The following is a 22,231-nucleotide window of genomic DNA, read 5'->3' as shown; positions in this document are numbered from 1 at the left end:
AAAGACACCATTTCATACATAAATATATCAGTATGTATCTCTAAAATATAAGGACTCTTTTAAATATAACCACAGCGCTGTTATCACACCTAAAAACAAACGAAAAAACTGATAATTGCTCGGTATTATTAAATCTAGTCAAAGTTCAGATTTTCCTAATTGTCTCAAATTCTTTTAACAGTCGACTGAGAAACTTTTTATCTACTACGTGTCATGCACTTGGCTGGGCACTAAAAATGCCAAGTTAAATGATGCAGTTTCTGTCCACAGAGGTCTAGCAGAGTCAGCAAACATATAAACCAAAAATCACATTATAGCAACAAAACGTGCTATGGCAGCCCCAGGGACAGAGTCTGGGGAACATACAGCAGGCAGTGACTTCACTCTTATTTTTTACTTCAACGCACCTCAGACATTTACCCTGTGGTCATGCTGAGACCTTGTCATCATCATGAATGCAGAGCTTCCCTATCCCAGTTCCATGCACCACCAACTCTGACTAGGTCCTAACTGTCCAGCTCACTCCCTCTGATGCCCTAACTGAACAATCCTTTATTCTAGCTGGCATCTCCATCCAAACATTGCAGTCCCACGCCCTCCTGAAGCTTTCGCTCTCCTTCCACAGCTTAAACTCCAGTTAATCACAATAATCACTCCCTTATATGTGATCTCGATTCCCACCCCGACTGGTGCGACATTATTCTGGCTCTGCTGTATGTACTTGGAGAAACGACAACCTGCTTCATCTGGCACTCTGCTCACTCTGCCCAGCACCCTTCCAGCTGAATGCAACAGGGCCAGAAAACCACACTCAGCCAAGCTAATGGTCTCACTTCAGCTTCATGACCATGGTACTCTCCTGTGGGCTCTTAACGCCACGGGCAGCCACACCGTACAGCCCTGGTTGGTTCACCTTCCTGCCGTCCTAAACGCCAGTACACACTGCCCCTTCCTTCCCAAACGCAATGACATCTGACCCATTCGTCCAACCCTATTCCAAACCGCCTTCACTTCTCATCTAGACTGTGGCAACAGCTTCTAACTGGCCTCCCCAATTTCACTTTTGCTCCGATATAAGCTAAAGTAATGTTTTCATTTTTATCCCGAGTGATCTTTTAGAAACATAATTGACAGTGCTTCCTCAAAAAACTAAAAATAAAACTATCATTAAAAAAAAAAAATTTTACCATATGACCCAGCAATTCCATTCATAGGTATATATACCCAAAAGACTTGAAGGCAGAGACTCAAACAGATACTTGTACACCAATGTTCATTGCAGCACTATTCACAATAGCCAAAAGGTGGAAACAACCTAAATGCCCATCAACAGATGAATGGATAAACAAAATGTGGTACATACATGCAATGGAATACTGCTCAGCCAGTAAGAGAAAAGAAGTCTTGATACGTGCTATGATATGAAGTGAGCTTGAAGACATTATGCTGAGTGAAATAAGTCATTCACAAAAGGACAAATATCGTATGATCTCACTTACATAAAAAGACAAGAACAGACAAATGTATAGAGACCAAAGCTTATTAGTAGTTACTAAAGGTGGGAGGAAACAGGAAAGGAGGGAGAGTTATTGCTTATAACCCTCTATAAACTCAATTTCCATTTATAGCGATGGAAAAATCTCATTGATTAAGGGTAGGGTTGCATAGCCAATTAATGTCATTGCTGTCAATAAGTTGCACACCTGTTGAATTGGCAACAGTTATGTGACAGATATAGTTATACAACAAAAAAAGGAGAGAGAGAGAGAGAGTGGCTGCTGAGGTGGCTTACGTACAACCAAACACCTCATAGGATTTGGTTCCTTGGTTTGGAGGTTTATGGTCATGGTTTCATGGGACATCCCAGCTAATTGACCTAATATCATATTTAATACTTCTGTTCAACCTCCTAGCTTGTGGCATAGTGGCTGGGATCTTAAAAGCTTGCAAGCACCCATCCAAATTACAACAAATGGTCTCTATTTGTCTAGAACAACAGAGAAGGGAGGGTCAAGAATAAGAGGAGGAAATGGAATGTATGGCTAATTGCCTCCATGAACAACTGCCTCCTTTGCCATGAAGAACTGGATGGTGTCCAGCTACTACTACTGAATATTTTTATCAAACAATCTACAGAAGCATCCTGACCAAAAGGGAGAAAATGTAGAACAGAATTTCAAGTTCTCATGGAATACAGACTTTCTGGAGCCATGGAGGCTAGATGAACTCCTTAAACTATTGCCTGAAGATAAATCTTTTTTTTTTTTTTCTAATCATCATATCACTTTTTAAAAATATATTTTATTGTGTTTTAGGTGAAAGCTTACACAGAAAATTAGGTTCCCATTTAACAATTTTTACACAAATTGTTCTGTGACATTGGTTACAATTTTCACAACATATCAGCATTCTCATTATTTCCATCCTGTTTGTTCTGTTTCCATTGATCTAGCTTGCCTTCCCCTCATCTTGCCTTCTCATATAGTTGATTGTTTAAGGGAGCACATTACTCACAGCTGATATTGTTTATTTTATAAGCCAATCTCTTATTTGGCTGAAAGGTGACCTCCAGGAGTAGCTTCAGTGCCAAGTTCAAAGGGTATCATAGGGCGATAGTCTTGGGGGTTCCTCTAGTCTCTATCAGTCTAGTAGGTCAGGCCTTTTTTAGGAATTTGAATTTTGTTCTATTTTTTTCTCCCATTCTATCCAGGACCTTTTATCGTGTCTCTGGTCAGAATGGTCAGTACTTAAGATAATCTTTAAATCCTAAACCAAAAATATTCCTTGAAGTATTCTTAAAACCAAATAGTAGTTTAGCTTAACTAGCAAAAAATGTATGTCTTGAGCATTGTGCACCTTTAAGATCTATCTATACAGGATTAAATTGACAACAGCAACTCAAAAGATCAGATAGGAAACTTAACAGGTAGGGGCAGTGACTTTATGTTAAGGAGAGAGGAACAACTTAGAAAAGGAGGGTGGGAATGTTGGCACAACTCGGAGGATGTAATCAATGTCACTGATGTGTACATGTAGAAACTGCTGAATGGGTATGTTCTGTGTATATTCTCAACAACAACAAAAAATAAAATAAATTATTTTTTAAAAAACACATAATTGACATCACAATATTCTCTGATCAGAGTCCTCTAAAGGCTTCCATCAGACAGAATATCAAACCCACATTTCTTACCATTAGCTGTAAGGCCCTACCTGACCTGGCCCCTGTTACCCATGCTGTGTGATCCTCCTTTCATCTGTCTTTTTTATAAATGAGAATTAAACATCCAATTTCATTTGATAAAGGAATACCACTGACAAATGTTTGAAAATCACAGATGCAGGTTATTTTGAAGGTATATACTATCTCAAGAATTCCTACTTCAGAACTTCTAGTTAAGGAAGAACTTCACTAAGTGAATGGATCTCCTATTGCTGGGTATGGGTCATACTGGAAAAGAGACAACCAGTAAGTGAGGAGCATGGGGAAGAGAGGAAATGACAGGTAAGACATTTCCCTCAGCAGCCTACCTGGTTACCTCTCTACACACACACGGAAACGCTCGTTAATTTATAGAGGATACAGAAATTATTCTGGACCTTTGAAAACTGAGCTTGGGAAACAGCCCCCTCCCATGTACCTGCTGAACACGTCCAGTTTCTCATCATGTGAATTGAGATGCTGCTGCAACTGCTCCGAGCTTATAAACCGACGGTTACATTCGTAGCAGGGCCAATTCTTCTCTTGCTCTCGAAGAACTGCACTCACAGGAAATAAGTCAAAAAGGCTGGTGACCAAGAGACACCAATGAATCCCAAATGCCCAGTGTCCCTACCATTCCTGCTCAGATGTAGCCCTGAGAGCCCGTCACAGGGATAAAAATACGGTGCCGGCTATCTGCCTCACTGTTCAATCATGAAATCAAAGGCCAAAATTTGGCAGAGAGTTGGTTTTTAAGATCTTTTTTCTGACATATCCATGCAAGACATCAAAGGACCCTCATACCACCTCATAACACACACATACACACACACACCCTCATCACACTGAAAAGACAAAAGGTACTACAACGGAAATCTGTATCCAAATAGCCTAGTGATTCAGAACCAAGTTACATAATCTGAGGGTATATTTTCTTACACATAACTTAAAAAATCAACACCCAATACAATCACTTTAGGAAAATGGCTCAGAAGTATCTACTGAAACTGAGTATATATATAGTCCATGCCCTAGCAATTCCGCTCCCAGCTGTACGGCCAGCAGAAACACGTCCGTATGTTCACTACAAGACATGAATAGGAATGTTCACAGTGGCACTCTTCACAATAGCCAAGACCTGGAAGCCACCTAAATTACCATCTATAGTAAAATAGATAATCAAGTGTGGTACATTCTACAACATCATACCAAACGGCAACGTCAATGAACAAACTGTTATGTACAACCATATGGGTGAATCTCATAAACATAATGTTGAAAAAAAGATGCCGATATAAAAAGTATTCATCACTTAATTCCATTTATGTGAAGTTCAATAGCACGCACCTTTTATCTGGGTATTAGAAGCCAGGAGATCAGTTACTCTGGCAGGTGAGTAGGAACTGGAAGAGGGTACAAGGGAACCCTAGGGTACTGGTCAGGTTCTGTTTCATGATCTGGGTGCAGGCTACATAGGAATGTTCAGTTTGTGAAAATTCATCAATGTGTAGACATGATCTGTGTACACTTTTTTGAATGTAGGTTATATTTCAATAATATTTCCATTGAAAACAAAGTCAATGCCTGCCTTGCTAAGTCATCAGAGATGTTTAAATCTAGATAGGGATCGTCCTCTGATCTAGGTCTAATTTAATATTTGGAGGTTTTCATTATATTAAATACTGTTTTCCAGTACCCACAAAAGAAATATAAATATGTCATTGTAATTTGATCCTAGAATTCAATGTGTAGCTTTAAAAATCCTACAGGGGTATCTTTGAAAATATATTGAGATGGAAACATTAGAGCTTGCATAAAGATGCAATATACACAATTTACAATTCATACAGAAAACAGAAAAGTCCAATCACCTTTCCTTTCTTCCTCAGAAATGTCATGAATTTTCTGGTTGACGAACTCAGCATAGGATGCAGCATACCATACCTGCAAGAATCAGTACATCATCAAGAATTAAGGGCAATTACCAGATGTTCTTTGCATGCTTAAATTATTTCTCCTGCTTACATAAAGCAATTCTGGCTTTTCAAACAAACAAACGAACAAAACAAAAAAAACCAGTATGAGACTAACCCTTCAGCACCAGTCTCTGGCAGATCATCAGTCAGGAAGTCCATTGCCAAGACACCTGCATGTCTTCTTTTGCCTTTTTAAAAAACTGTTTGTGTTGTTAGAACACCTTCACAAGAGATTATATTCACAGTCTCCCCATCTAAATAAAACAAAGCCTCTTCTGATTTCTTCTTTAAATACAGACTTTTACACAGTTGTAATCATGGTGGCTTCCACCCCCAGCGTACCACCAAACCTGCTCTTACCAGGATCACCAATGACTGTTTCCAATGCCACTACATTCTTCTGAGCCTCCTCCTCTCTTCTACCTCCCTGGCTGCTTGAGCTCAGTCTCCTTGGCTGGTTCTTCTTCTTCTCCCTGACTTCTAACTATTGGTGTTCCTCAAGGCCTAGACCAGGGCCTTTTTACTTTTCCCTAAGGTGATCCCATCTATTCCCAACTAATGTTATGCTAACGACTGTCAAATTAATATCTCCATCCCAGACCCTCCCTCTAACTGCATTTTACTCCCTATCTGACACTTGATGTTTCACAAACAGCTCAGACTTAACATGCCCACAACTGAATCCTCGATGGTCCCTGACTCACACCCCACCCCTCCCTGTCTTCCTCTCTTAATAAATGATCCTACTTTCAGCGAATCACTCAAACTTGAAACCTAGAAGGTATCTTTGATCTCTTAGTTTTCTTCTCCAATCCTTTAGCAAGAACTGTTGATTCTACATCCTAGATGCACATCAGATGTCCTCCAGGTCTGCTGCTACCACCCATGCACACGCCAAGAGGACCTCTCATCTGGACTGCTGCGTGGCCTTTGAGCTGGCCTGCTCCCTGCCACTCTTGCTCCCTCAAATCCATTCTCCACACAGCAGCAGAGTGGTCTCCTAAAAACACGAGCAGATTTTGTCATTCCCATGCTCACCAGCGGCAACAGCTCCCCGTTTCATAACACCTGCCATGCTAGATGAGGCTATAGCAAGGGCTGCAGGATCTGGCCCTGCCTCACTAAGTCACAGCTCCTGCACTCTCCTCACTCACCCTTCAGCCAGGAGGGCCTGCTTCAGTTCCTCAAACAAGCTAAGCTCTCTTCCCACACCGAGCCTTTGCCCTGGCATTTCACTACCAGGAATGTCAGGTCCTTCCCCTTCACCCCTCTCCACCCCTCCTACAGTGCTGGCCCCTTCCCGCAGAATGCCTAAATGTCACCCCTGCAGCAAGGCCTTCCCTAGCCACCACATCTAAATGGATCCCTTTCCTGTCCTGTGCTCTGTCTACACCATGCGACTCTTTCATACCGCTTCACATAGCTTGATATGACTGGCCTGTTTACATCTTTCTGGCCATCTCTCTCTAGAACACGAGGTCCTTGAACAAAGGGAACAGGTCTGTCTTCTCCTAGTGTAGGAGCTCAATACATCAATCACTGAATTAATGATTAATATATCATTTTTGTATAACATTATTTTATATATATCATAATATTTCTACAGAAAGACTTCATTTTTAACTGTAGAATAATATTCTACAGAGCCTGTGTTCCATAATGCACTTAACTATGCCCCCACTGTTGGACTGTAAGTAACTCATCATTTTTTTATTGTAAAGCCACCCTTTGTTACCAGTTCAAAGATGTGTATTTTTTCACATTTTAACATCTCTGGAATCACACAGTGTCTGAGAATTGATGGTGTTCTACAATTGCTCTCACCCTGCAGCTGTCTCTGCTTGCTCATTGCTCCCACACAAACTTGGTCACGCGATCTGTATTCGGTTATGTGCACCACTGGCACTCCATGAGTTGTTGACACTTGCCAAGCAACACAACTGAAGGCAAAAGAAATTGCCATTTCCCTCAGAATAAATAAAAGACATTTCAAAGCAATGAAAGGCTGCTGGGCTCAGTCCTACAGGCCTATCATGAAGGTATCAAACATTAAATTGTCAGAAGCTTCCTAAGGACTTTGATCAAAAACCACTTAACTTCCAAGGGCATGTGATCCCACTGAGGAAAAAGACAAATGTGAATCCAGGCAAATAGGAAAGCACAGCATCACCTTGTAGAAAAGGTATCATGTCCTGTAAAAATGTCCCAGAGGCAATAGTGGAACATTCTTCTTAAAAATACTGTGTCACCACCGACACCGTTGATAGCATAGAGGATGACACCATGTAGATAAACACAAACATCAATGACTAAGCAAAACAGTGATTAGTTAAAAAAAAAAGTCAGCTCTGAACATAAAGCAGTTCATGTGTTAACCAATTTATTTTGCCTATCTGTGCCTTTTTATGTATGCATAAAAGTGATGTATAATTTTAAACTATATCTACATAAAAGTTTAAAGTAGCTCCTTCAGCAAGCATAAAATAAACATTCTTGTTGATTAAAAAAAGTATAGCAGCCAATGTTTTGGTGTGTATATTTTCACAATGATAATTTTTTTTTAAGTACTGTAATATAGTTTAGCTGGCAGTATTTTTTTCCTTAATAATGCATAAAATAGTGATTTATCTTAGAATCATTATGTCTTAGATTCACTGAAACATGGTACTACAAAATTCTAATGTATCTAGCTTTATCTTTGTTTATACTTATTTTCTTAGGCTAATTTTTAAGAATTTGGGTTACCCAGCCAAGGACATTTCTGGCATATATTGCCAGAAATAGTCTACAAAATATTGCAATTCTGGGATGAATGTTTCTATGTTTTAAGACCCTCACATCCATGGGTCTGTATCGATTTATTTTTGCTAATTTATAATTAACAAAAATAGTAACTCAGAGTCATTTTCAAAGATCAATGTTGAAAAATTGGCAAACATTTCTTTACTATTTTTTCCCTCCTCCAAATAAAGTCTATTCCCCGTATTTGTCCATCTGACATGCTAAGGTTACAGTATAAGACTCTCAGTTTTCATACTTAAACCTTTTCACGTTCATTACAAATCTTTCTCCCATTCTGTTGCTTCCTTTTTATCTGTTGTTTTGATTCTTCATTACACTCAACTATTATATTTTTACTTAATTGTATCTGTCTTTCCCTCCACAGTTCTATTGTTTTTAAAGAGAAAATAATCTCCTTCCCTCAATTCAGGTTTTTTCTTAAATAAAATTTATTGGGAAAGATGGTGTGAGATATGAACCTTTTTTTTAACATATTTTTTTCAGCATTTATGGATTATCTACTGAAGTTTCAATTACATCGGTTTTATATAGTTTTTGAACAAAATCCTGGTCTTCACTCTCCCTAAAGAAGTGTCTATTTCTGCCTTTTACCACATGGAGGCACTGTACAATCCAGTGTTCACGTACTCTTGTGTTCATTATTCACCTATTTTTCATTTATATCAGAAAGTCACAAAGTATTCTGACCCCCTTTAGCCATGTTCCTAACATAGCTTTAAAAAAAAAAGTGTGATTCACCTCAAAATCACAAGCAAAATTTTCATGATCTTACCAAGGGTTAACATTCAGACAAATTCCAACACAAAGTTATCCCCCCAAAATAAATCCCTGAAATCAGAAGTCAACATAGAATTCTTTGGGTAAAATGAAGTATTCAGATAAAGACAAGAACTGCACTCATACATTTGAATCCTATTTTACAGAAGCTCCTGTTTCCCCCCAAATTCTTCTTTGCAGTGGGTAAATGACACTAAGTGATCCCATCTTTAATCACCCCATCACAAACATCAATCTGCTCCTCAAAACAACTATGTCTTTACCCCTAGGCCTAACACCTTCATGTAGCTTTTGTCCGATAGGCACAGGATCCTTGTAGTTCTCATTGGGTTTTATTTATGGGGTTATTATAGTAGGTGCTCGGTAAGTAAGTGAATTACAAGGAAAGGGCCAGTTTAGTAAGAATCCTGCTTCCAGAAGAAAAATTAGGAAAAGCCTTACATGGTCCCTCTTCCCAGCAAAGGGCAGCGCTGACCCAGGACTGTACCTTAAGCTCCTGCTTGGGCTCTACGTTCTTTATCGTTGTGTAATACACGTGGTGGCCGTATTGATACGCCACCAGGTTCTGCTCCAGATGATTCTGGGCTGGCCGCACAAACATCATCCAGTTACAAAGAGTCTCATCAGATAACTCAAACCACAGGTCTTCATGCAAATCCCTGTCTTTTCTGTCCCCTTTATCAAGAGAAACCTGCAACCAAAGAGAAAGGAAAAAGCTATACCAACGGAAAAAACAAACAAAAACAAAACCTCAATGTGATATCCATTCATGTCATAACATAGAAAATATTGCTCCTTAAACTAAGCTATACGTCCTGATTCTTCCTTTTGCATCTACAAAGAGACTGGAATTGTTACTTCCCAGGTGTGAAAGGGAAAGGATGCTTCCTGAAGCCTCAACTGTAGCAGAATTAACTGGCAACACCTAAAAGGTGACAATCTAATTGCAGAGCTTCATTTAATGTTTCACAAAACTACCATACCACAGTATTGTATAACTAACCCAGAAAATGCCAGCAAACATACTCTCAGCTCATTATAGCCTGCATCCTTTTAGGATTCAACTGCGTTCGTTTATAATCCGTAGCCAGGTGATAGATATTTCTCTCTACATCGTTATATCCTTTCTTGGAGACCGTGTGCACTAATCAAAGAAAACCTTCCCATGACAGCAGCTGACTTCTAACAAAACACATCCAGACACTCTCCCTTCTCTAGAGTGGCTCTCCAAGAAGCAAACAGCAGACAGGGCTAGACAGACGCAAAGGCATCAAATGTAAAGAACAGAGATAATATAAAAATACTTTCTCATATGGTACACTATTCTTGAAAGATTCAACACAACAGACCTATTGTTAATAACATCATCAAAAACTGAAACGTGGTTTTTCTGAAAACGTTACTGGCACATAGCAGATTACCCCAAAAAACCCATTGCTGTCAAGTCAATTCTGACTCATAGCGACCCTATACCCTGGTGGTGTAGTGGTTAAAGTGCTACTGCTGCTAACCACAAGGTCGGCAGTTCGAATCTACCAGGCGTTCCTTGGAAACCCTATGGGGCAGTTTGACTCTGTCCTATAGGGATGCTATGAGATGATGGCAGATTACAAGAGTACGTAATTCCCTTCGTCTTCCATCCAAGTTCATGCAGAAAGAAGCATAAAGAATCACACTGTCAAAGCATGTAAGAGCTATACCTCTAAGAATTATTCATATAATGCCTTAAAAAACAAAAAAAAACAAACCCAGTGCCATCCAGTTGATTCTGACTCATAGCAACCCTATAGGACAGAGTCGAACTGCCCCATCGAGTTTCCAAGGAGCGCCTGGTGGATTCGAACTGCCGACCCTTTGGTTAGCAGCCATAGCACTTAACCACTATGCCACCAGGATTTCCATATGATGCCATAGGAGACTGAAATTGCAGTCTCCATTTTATGAGTAAGAGAGAAAGTTTCCACTGAAAACAAATGAAGCATAGGAAGAAAAATACTAGCAAACAAACACGATGAAGTTGGAGTAAGAGACTCAAGTAGGAAAATGTTCAAGAACAAGAGCGAAATGCGAAAAAGTACGAATTACCTTCAGGTGAATGTAACAGTCTTTCAGCTCAGACTCCCTGACGAGGGGTCCCTCCACAGGGCCAAACTGGGTGCGCTTGGGAATGCGTCTCTTGGAGAAGACCCCTCCCAGGAACCTGTCGATGTAGAGGACCAGGGGGAGACTGGCTCTGGCTCTTGTGAGCACGGGCCGGTTGGGGATCGGGTGCAAGGGGCCATGCTTTGGGCATACTGACGAATGTGCATTATTACACTCCTCACACCCTGCAGAAAAGAAAGGAAATCTTAAAGAACGGTCAAATTCCTCAGCATGGCTTGATTTAAGATAAAAAGTCCTGACATGAAAAGTCCCCAAATATTAAGTTTTCAAAGCCAAAATTCATCTAACTCCATTCAATTGTAATACATCAGCTTTCACAGACGAACGAAATCTTATTATTTTCCTCTAAAGTCAGGCAGAATTACTTTATGCTAGTCAAAAATAATATGTAGGCTGTGACTTATTTCTCTGCTGGAATTGGAATTAAACTGTTGTTGTTAGTTAGGAGCCATGGTGGCACAGTGGTTAAGAGTTATGGCTGCCAACCAAAAGGCTGGCAGTTTGAATCCACCAGCCACTCCTTGGAAACCCTTTGGGGCAATTCTGCTCTGTCTTACGGGTCACTATGAGTCAGAATCCACTCAACAGCGATGGGTTGGTTGTTAGTCGCTGTTGAGTCAACCTCTGACTCATGGCGGCCCCATGCACAACGGGATCAGACCATTGTGATCCATAGGGTTTTCATTCACATATTTTCAGAAACAGATCATCAGGCCTTTCTTTCTAGTCCATCTTAATCTGGAAGTGCCACTAAAACCTGTTCAGCATCGTAGCAACACACAAGCCTCCAATGACAGTCAGGTGGTGGCTGTCTATGAGATGCCTTGGCTGGGAACTGAATCTGGGTCTCCTGCATGAAGGTGAGAATTGTACCACCAAACCACTACTACCCCCAGAATTAATCTAGTGACCACTAAATTTCCAAGTCAATGACATCCTGTCTGAAAAGAAAAAAGTTCATTATGCTAAATAATGCAAAATCTGATGAAACAAAATGGGTAAATTTTTTAATATGTAAATTCCATCTCAATATAGTTGTTAAAAAAAAAGACACCTGATGAGGCTGCTTAATTAAGTTCCTCGAAGGGAGCTGTCAGAATCAACTTGATGGCAACAGGTCAACTGAGTATTAATAGCTATAAGATACAGTGACTTTACATTTATTTGACTAAAGAGTTGCCTTGAAAAGTTATAAATTCAAGGAAAAACACAACAAAAAAGTTATCTCTTGGATCAGGGTAGCTGGACACCGGCCCCATGCAAATAGGTTTTACTACTCCTACCTTACAGAGGCCCCAAGAAAAACATGGTGAGATTACCAAGCTCTGAATAACCTTGGGAACTCAGAGAGGTGAGCATGAAAACGGATGGAAAGAAAGAATGATCTGGTAGGGAGAGCAGGCAGTGGACAGGCTGTGAGGCACATGGTCAGTTGTGGACACACCAGTGCCAGACGGCCTGAGTCTGAATCCTGGCTCTTGTCATCTCCTAGTGTGACCACTGGAAAACCACCTAAGCCTTCTGTGGGGACAGTAGTACCTAGCTCATGAGACTAGAGAACGCTGAGTGAGTTAACAAGTTCAAAGTACAAGTGCCTGAGGTATAACAAGCTTTTTACAAGATCATCAAACAGGGAGGTAAAGCAACGAGGCAAACTTGTTAAAACCAAAATGGCCAGAATATTCCAGGATCGGACAAACTTACAATGGTGGTTAGGAGCTCAAGCTCTAGTCTCAGAGAGACCTGGGCTAGAATGAGCAGGCTACCTGATCCCTCCTGAACCACAGTTTACTCGGAATAAAGCTGGAGTAACAAAAACAGTGCCAGCACCTCCCTGGAAAGACGGTAAGGAAGAGGAAGTGAGCTGATGTACAGGAAGCACTCAGCACAGTATCCGGTACACAGGAAGTGCTCATGCACGTTAGCTGTGTTACCACACAGAGTCCCTGGAGGACACTAACTGTTAACCACTCAGCTACTAATCAAAAGGCCAGCAGTTTGAATCCACCCAGAGGTGCCTCAGAAGAAATGCCTGGCGATCTACTTCCTAAAGGTCACAGCCATTGAAATACACACAGTTCTACTCTGACACACATGGGGTTGCCATGAATCAGAGTCGGCTCTATGGCAACTGTTTTTTTTTTGTTTTGGGGGGGTTTGTTTGTTTTTTATGTTAACACACACAGGTACTCACAAGAAACAACACATAACTTCCTCTGAGGATTACAGCACCTCCAACTTACATAAGTCGTGAGGATCGAAGGGCCGAGGTGGATCTGGTTCCCAGTCATCCAGGTCCGTGTCTTCACCATCTTCCTCCTCATCTTCTTCAGTATCCTCATCCTCATCCTCTTCCTCTTCCTCTTTTGCCTCCAATCTCCTAATGGGATTCTGTAGAGTTGCTAAAGGATCTGAACCATCCACACTCTCAATTGAAGGTAACACCTGGTTATGTACTGGTAGTGAGGCCTGGACGAGAGGTTTAAGGCATAAAGTTAGCAGACATACCTTTTATTTAGCTGGTACACACACACACAGAACCAGAGTTTGGTGGACTATGTTCTTCACACTAGCTCTTTTCAAGGAAACCCTGATGCTGTAGTGGTTAAGTGCTATGGCTGCTAACCAAAAGGTCAGCAGTCCGAATCTACTAGGCACTCCTTGGAAACTCTATGGGGCTATTCTACTCTTTCCCATAGGGTCGCTCTGAGTCGGAACCAACTCGATAGTAACAGGTAGCTGTTTTCAAAGCCCTGGAAAAATGATTTCCATTTACAGGATGTCATGAGGAGTCTGACTCCATTTTTTGATATTTGACTGCTGACAGCTTTTACACCTCAGCCCTCCCTCTTCCTCTTGTGCCCTACATTAGAACGTACTCAGAAAGCCTAGGTTCTCCTCCTTTGGCACCAGCTAAGCCCCAGCCTGCACGCAGGACTTTGACCCCGGCCCCACTCCTGACCACAATAAAGCTCTGAGCCTGTCTCCTTTCCTGGTTCTCTCAGGCCCTTTGAGAGAGCTCTGCCCTGCTCTCCCAGAGACCTCACCTATGTGAGTAACAAACCTCCTGGACCCTTGTGTGTGTGTGTGTATGTGTGTGTGTGTGTGTGCGTGTGCATGCACTTGTGTGAATGCAAGTGCGTGCGTGCATGTATCTGTACGCCCATGTGTGAATGTGAGCTTGTGCGTGCATGTGTGAGCACGTGCGTGAGTGTGTGTGCACACACACACCGTCGGCAGTCTCCCCTGCTTTTGCAGCGTGGCCACAATCAGGCGGCCACCACAGAGGGTATGCAATGCCTTGCCCGTCTCCAACCACTGCAGTTAAAACTACACATCTGGTGCAACCTGTAGTTGGTTAATTAACTGGTTAGCGACTCTGCTTTTAAACACCCCAGAGAAGCTGAGGTTTCTATGCAAAAATGAGAGATTCTTATTTGCTTAATCATGCTGAAGTCAGTCTTTTGCAAATAAGGCAAGGTTTGGGTCACGAATTAGGTGAATGCTACTTCACCAAGTCCATGGACAGAAAATAAATGGTACCTTAAAAAACTCTCTCACCGCCAAAATAAGTGTTAGAAGGTGATACACTACCCCAGACGTTTAATTCAGTCTTATTTCTACTGCCTAATTAGAGCCGTAAGCCATACTCGGGCCATGTCCCCTGCCTATTCAATAAATCATCAAGTTAAAACAAAAAAAAAGCCTCCTTCCTCCTTCTGTATCTTCCCACAGGTTGTTTTCCTCATCTAGAACGTTCTTCCCTCACCAGTCTCCCAGACGCCATCATGTCCCAGCTTCTTTAAGAACCATCTCAGATCACTCCAGCCCTCCCTGACACTCCTCTGATCCTACCTCCTATTACACACAAAGTCACAGGGTTCCACCCTACAACGTTACTCAGCTTCTGCCTAAACACTTCATGACCAGGAATTCACTTCTGCACAGAGCAGCGTCAATCGTTTTGGAATAGCACTATGACAGTTTCTGTCAAGTCAAAACCTCCCTTTACAATTTCCCACGCATTGACTGGGATCTGGGACTTTCCCCTGGAGTATGGAGAACAAGTCTAACCCTTCTTTCCACATGACAGTCCTTCACATATCTAAAGACCAAAAACTCATTCCATTTTTCTCACATGGCCATGTTTCCAGATCACCCATCGTCTTGTTATCTTCACCTGTTCCTCAGTGGATTGCATGTCACCATGAATAGAGCATCAGATTGCATTAGCCATTGTTCTACTGCTGACCCATACTGAAGTTGCAGACAACTAAATCCCTGGGTAGTTTTTTCCCTTCACAAAGTACTTCTTGTTGTGTGCCATCAGTTCTGACTCATAGCGACCCCATATGACAGACTGGAACAACCCCATGGGTTTCTTAGGTTGTAATCTTTACGGAGCCACTGGTGGGGTCAAACTACCAACCTTTCAGTTAGCAGCTCAGTGCTTAACCATTGTGCTACCAGGGCTCCTCCATAAAGTGCTACTAAACCATTTTTTCCCTGTCAGTACTTAAATAGTTGATTTTTACTTAAATGTGGAATTCTGCATTCATCCCTAGTAAATTTCATTTTATTACTTTTTTTTCAGTTCTTGAGTCTAACATCTCATGTATCAGCTACCCCTCATAACCTTGTATCTATTATAGCCAAAATCCCATCTACTGTGGCAAGGACTACTAATTTTCACATGCATCCACCTTGTCTCTCTACACCGCAGGGAAGCAGTCTATGGGCTTTGGAGTCAAAGAGATTTGAGTTAAAATTCTGGCACCTCTAGCGAGTTACTAAGTTTCTCTGAATCTCAGTCTCTTGATCAGTAAAATGGGTACAATGATGCATGTATCACAGGTTTTCCTAAGAATTAAATGAAACAATGTGTGTATAAGGCAAGTAGTAGAGTGGCACTTACTAAGTTTTAGTATTAATAATAATAGATGATGATGATGATGATGGCGATTAATTCTTTGAGGGCCAAGATGACAATTACATACTTCCTCAGTAGCCCTACAAGACTGCCAAGCATATAGTAGGTATCCAATGAAGATTAGTTTGTTGAAACATCTAGTCCTTTGGGCAATGACATCAATGCCTTAGACATCTAAAGGAACTCTTTGCTCCTAGTCACGGAGACAGCCCTTTTCAACTGCTCATGCAAACACAAAAACTTCTTAACTTCTATAGAGAACCAGTATTGAGCAACCAGTGTATTCACAGAGCCTGACACAGAACCACCTGCTGTGGAAGTTAAATACCACTGCCCAACGATTAAAACACGCAGACTCCAGAAAGCAGGTCAATTCAGTTACTTCAGATAATACACATGTGTTGTATCACTCACTCACTTAACCCAGGGGCCAGACCTTCCCAGGGTACTCCATCTCTGTAACTCAAGGCCGCTTAGAACCTTCTATATGAGAGAGCAAAATTCTGGGAGATGCTTTGGCTTCAATAAAAACAGAATAAAATACCCACTGAGGGCGAGGACTCAACAAGAAGAGCAGGGAACTTCGGGCAACACACCTAATTTGCCACCTCCCTGCCACATTCTCACAGATCCTGCAAGGAAGCCATGCCAACCCCACTCACAAGCTCAGCACAATCGACAATATCGCTCTTCATTCTCAAGCCACTTAAATTTTACACCAGCATTAGTGATGACTGTTATCATACACTGAACAAACCAAAGCATATAGTCACCTCAACCCCTCCTCAGTTCTTTATCTCTTTGCTGGGCCAATCTGTGAAAGAATGAACTCAGCATTTTAGAGTTACTCTATAACGTATTTCTTTTTCCCAACAGATGCTGCTAGAAAGACTGGCTAGGCAAGGTGACTGCTGGCTTCTGGTCATGCTGAGAAAGCTGACGTTAAAATAGCACCAGCAACCTTCTCCTCCCCAATGCTGAAACACTCCTAAAAGACTGTGGCTAAGAAAAGGAAGCTTGAGCACTTCAGCATTACCCTGAAGGACTGATGCTAAATCAGAAGTTGAGTATATACTAGAATCATGAAATGTTGAAAACGAATGAAGATGGTCAAGGATACTCATTTCTAGGTAAAAATTATATATTTCTAGATAGTATAGATGTGCTAACTGCACTAAGAAACGGGCAAGTGGGCAAATCCCACCTTTATTGCTAACTGTGTGGTAAGGGTCAGCATGAATCCAATCCCCACCTGGAAATGGATCCAGGCTTCACCTTCCCACATCTCCATTATCCTCACTGCCAGCCACCCAGATAGCACTTTCTCTCTCTGACCCTAACCACCCAAAGTTAGGTCAGACCTACAAGTCAAGAAGACTCTGTCCTTTTAGAGCAATGCTCACACAGCCTTTCTCTGTCACCCAGACTGTGTCTTCACAAGTTAGAAGGACGCTGTCCTTCAGATTGCCAAACAGACATGCCAGCCTCTGTTGGCTCACTGCCCATTGTGGGTTTGTCTATTCTCTAGAATGACTCACAAAATACATGGAGACTACCTATACTTACAGTTACCAATTTATTAGAGCCAGAAAGGACACAAATGAAGAGACACATCAGGCAAGGTTCGACAGGGGTCCCAGCACAGGGCCTCCACCATCTCCAGGGATGTACCACCCTCTTCTGCACACAGATGTTCTCGCCAATCCAGGAAGGCCCTCAGACGTCCATGTTCAGGGCTTTTACTGGCTTTTGCATAGTCATGATTTGGGCCTCACTGCATATGCATCATTGATTGTATCGTGCCCTTCTCCCTTCTGAGGTTAGTTGCCAGGTGATCTGTGCAGCCCCACTTATTTGCATACACCCTGAAGTTTTGTCTTGAGTTTTTACATAATTTAAAAAAAAAAAAACAAACCCATTGCCATCGAGTCAATTCTGACTCATTGTGACCCTACAGGACAGAGTAGAACTGCCCCATGGGATTTCCAAGGAGTGCCTGGTGGATTTCAACCGCCAACCTTTTGATTAGCAGCCGTAGCACTAAACCACTATGCCACCAGGGTTTCCTTTATATAATGAGGGCACCTCAATTGCTGGGGAATTCCAAGGGTTATTTTCAGGAACCAGGATCAAAGGTCAAATCAAGTTCTTTCTCTCACAACAGACTTTAACACGTATAGGGTCTCTATGAGTCGGAATCAACTTGACAACAATTGGTTTGGTTTTTTTGGTTAACGTATGCTTTAGGCTGAGCCCTGGTGGCACTGTGTGGTTCAGAGCTCAGCTGCTAACAAAAAGGTCAGCAGTTCAAATCCACTAGCCACTCCTTGGAAATCCTGTGGGGCAGTTCTACTCTGTCTTATCGTATCCTATCCTATAGGGTCACTATGAGTCAGAATTGACTAGACAGCAATGCATTGGGTTTTATGCCTTAGTAGGCCTGGTGGTGCCGTGGTTAAAGTGCTCAGCTGCTAACCAAAAGGTCGGTGGTTCAAACCTACCAGCCACTCTGTGGGAGAAAGATGTGGCAGTCAGCTTCCATAAAGATTTACAGGCTTGAAAACCCTGTGGCTCAGTTCTACTCTGTCCCATAGGGTCTGACTATGAGTCGAAATCAACTCCATGGCAATGGATTTGGTTTAGGTATGTCTTAAAAATTTGTTTAATGAATAATTCATTCAAAATTCATCTGACGTTTACTGAATGTTACCCATATACTTAAATTCCTTTGAGGTTACACAGCTCCTAAACTGCAGAGATGAAACACAAATTCTGACTATGCCCTGCTTTTTCCACTTCATCACTAGCTGCCCCTAAGGAACCGGGTCTATTCAAGGAGGGTGGCAGAAGAGGGAAACATCACGTACACCATGAATACCAGAACCAGACAACCACATACATGCTCCTGAGGTAACAGCCAGGCACACAACAACAACAACCAAGCCAGTAAGCAACGTGTGCCAGTTTTACCTAGAGGAACGAAGGAATAAGGAATAAAAATGTTTTAAACCTATGCATTTTGTCATAGACAATAAAATGCAGGAAAAAAAGAAAATGTCTGTGAAACTTTATGGTATATTTTTTCCTTCCCACTCAATACCACCCTAATTATTCTGGAACTGTAATAATGAATTTCAGGACAATTTATCAGAGAAATGAAATACGAAACAAGACTGGACAGCAGCAATCACGACAGACTGCCTCTTGATTCCTGCTGAGACCAATTATCAGTGCAGCATATTTTCTTCTCAGCGTGTGGGGAGTCACACATGTTCACTTTCAGAGACAAAGAGAAGACTGTACTTCCATGTTTGGAGAGGACCGATGTCATCCCCAAGGACAAGCGAGTGCGTATGTGAAAAATACATGTATCAAAAAAGGCTTCAAACAGATTTGGCCACCACTGAAAACAACTGAAAATAGGAACGTTTTTGCTAAAAAAAAAAAAAAAAAAAAGGCAACCGTCATCTGTGTTAAATCCCCACTCTAACTTTCTATCCAGAATTTATCCAGGTCACTGAATAAACTGGCAATCATTGAGGTGTTATGGCCAGAAATAAAAACTGTGCTGGTTAGTTTCTTCAACAGGGAGCTACAGTAAAGACAGTAAGCCAACATTACAGTGCTGTGTAATGCCACAGTTCACAGAGATATCTAAGTATAATTTTCTTTTTGTACAAAACATGAAACAAGATTGCTTCTGGAGACTGGAGAAAATAAAGGGTGCTCTGAGGTGAAAACAGCAACAAAACTTTTAGTTAAAACTATGCCTTAACATTAAAACAACAAAATGACATTTTGCCTATCAGACTGACAAAAATTAAAAAGAATGTAAATACCCAGTGTGATAACCAAACAAAAAACAAACTCATTGCCATCGAGTCGATTCCACCTCACAGGGACCCTATAGGACAGAATAGAACTGCCCCACGAGGTTTCCAAGGAATGGCTGGTGGATTCAAACTGCTGGCCTTTTGGTTAACAGCTGAACACTTAACCATTGCCCCATCAGGGCTCCAAAGTGACAACGGTGTGTGAAAACGGGTATTCTTATATATTGTTGGTGGGAATATAATGTTTTTCAGCATCTAAAAAGAAATTAAGAAAGTGTTATCAAAATAATTTTCTCATTTATAATGACAAATGTCAAACATATATAAAAGTAGAGCAAACAGTATAATAAACCTCAGGTACCAGTTTTTTTACCAGTCACTCAGCTTCAACAACAACTGTCAATACATGGCCATTCATACTTTATCTACTCTACCTCTATTCTTCCCCCACACTAAAGCACTGTGAAGTAAAACCTAGACACTATACATTTTCATCTGTAAATAGTTTGTATACATCTCTAAAATTATTTATTTTGTTGTTGTTCTTGGAAATAAACACAGCAAAACACACCAATTCAATAGTTTCTACATGTATAATTCAGTGACATTGATTACAGTGTTTGAGTTGTGCAACCATTCTTACCCTCCTTTTCTGAGTTGTTCCTCCCCCATTAATATAAACTCACTCCCCCTAAGGTTCCTATCTAATTTTTCCAATTGCTGTTGTCAATTTGATCCCATATAGATAGTTCTTAAAAGAGCATAATTCTACATCGAGAAAAAGAACATTGAAGAGGAAATCACCAAATCAATACCACTCACAGTAGCTCCAAGAAGATAAAATACTTAGGAATAAATCTAACCAGAGAGGTAAAAGACCTATACAAAGAAAACTACAAGGTACTACTGCAAGAAACCAAAAGGGACCTACGTAAGTGGAAAAACATACCTTGCTCATGGATAGGAAGACTTAACATTGTTAAAATGTCTATTCTACCAAAAGCTATCTGTATATACAATCCAATTCCAATCCAAATACCAATGACATTTTTTAACGAGATGGAGAAATAAATCACCAACTTCATATGGAAAGGAAAGAAGCCCCAGATAAGTAAAGCATTACTGAAAAAGAAGAACAAAGAGGGAGGCCTCACTCTACCTGATTTTAGAACCTATTATACCACCACAGTAGTCAAAACAGCCTGGTACTAGTACAACAACAGACACATAGACCAATGAAACAGAATTGAGAATCCAGATATAAATCCATCCATATATGAGCGGCTGATATTTGATAAAGGCCCCAAAACAAAAAACCAAACCAAACCCAGTGCCGTCAAGTCAATTCTGACTCATAGCGACCCTATAGGACAGAGTAGAACTGCCCCATAGAGTTTCCAAGGAGTGCCTGACAGGTTTGAACTGCTGACCCTTTGGTTAGCAGCCGTAGCACTTAACCACTACGCAACCAGGGTTTCCGACAAAGGCCCAGTGTCAGTTAATTGGAGAAAAGATAGTTTTTTTAACAAATGGTGCTGATATAACTGGCTATCCATCTGCAAAAAAATGAAACAAGACCCATACCTCATGCCATGCACAAAAACTAACTCCGAATGGATCAAAGACCTAAACATAAAGTCTAAAACGATAAAGATCATGGAAGAAAAAATAGGAACAACGTTAGGAGCCCTAATACATGGCATAAACAGAATACAAACCATTACTAAAAAGGCTGAAGAGAAACCAGATAACTGGGAGCTCCTAAAAATCAAACACCTATGCTCATCTAAAGACTTCACTAAAAGAGTAAAAAGACCACCTACAGACTGGGAAAAAATTTTCAGCTACGACATCTCTGACCAGCGCCTGATCTCTAAAATCTACATGATTCTGCTAAAAGTCAACCACAAAAAGAAAAACAACCCAATTAAAAAATGGGCAAATGATATGAACAGGCACTTCACTAAAGAAGACATTCAGACAGCTAACAGATACATGAGGAAATGCTCTCGATCATTAGCCATTAGAGAAATGCAAATCAAAACTACAATGAGATTCCATCTCACTCCAACAAGGCTGGCATTAATCCAAAAAACACAAAATAATAAATGTTGGAGAGACTGTGGAGAGACTGGAATACTTATACACTGCTGGTGGGAATGTAAAATGGTACAACCATTTTGGAAATCAATTTGGCATTTCCTTAAAAAGCTAGAAACAGAACTACCACATGACCCAGCAATCCCACTCCTCGGAATATATCCTAGAGAAATAAGAGCCTTTACACGAACAGATATATATACATCCATGTTTATTGCAGCACTGTTTACAATAGAAAAAACATGGAAGCAACCAAGGTGCCCATCAACGGGTGAATGGATAAATAAATTATGGTGTATTCACACAAAGGAATACTATGCATTGATAAAGAACAGTGAGGAATCTGTGAAACATTTCATAACATGGAGGAACCTGGAAGGCATTATGCTGAGTGAAATTAGTCAGTTGCAAGAGGGCAAATATTGTATAAGACCACTATTATAAGAAC

The 22,231-nt window shown here is 41.0% G+C and overlaps 1 protein-coding gene across 1 annotated transcript in view; it reads right to left on the bottom strand.

The window, feature by feature from the left end:
* Nucleotides 1–22,231, bottom strand: part of PRDM10 (PR/SET domain 10) — a 123,150-nt gene that overhangs the window by 44,506 nt on the left and 56,413 nt on the right. The window contains exons 5-9 of the mRNA XM_064268860.1: nt 13,164–13,389; nt 10,843–11,084; nt 9,245–9,448; nt 5,074–5,146; nt 3,642–3,759 (exon numbers count right to left, since the gene is read on the bottom strand). Coding sequence (XP_064124930.1) covers nt 3,642–3,759; nt 5,074–5,146; nt 9,245–9,448; nt 10,843–11,084; nt 13,164–13,389 — 863 coding nt within the window. The remainder of the gene's footprint in view (nt 1–3,641; nt 3,760–5,073; nt 5,147–9,244; nt 9,449–10,842; nt 11,085–13,163; nt 13,390–22,231) is intronic.

The sequence above is a fragment of the Loxodonta africana genome, chromosome 15, assembly GCF_030014295.1.
Source record: "Loxodonta africana isolate mLoxAfr1 chromosome 15, mLoxAfr1.hap2, whole genome shotgun sequence".
Lineage (NCBI taxonomy): Eukaryota > Metazoa > Chordata > Mammalia > Proboscidea > Elephantidae > Loxodonta > Loxodonta africana.
The sequence above is the reverse complement of the archived record's forward strand: the minus strand, read 5'-3'. Positions and strand labels throughout refer to the sequence as shown.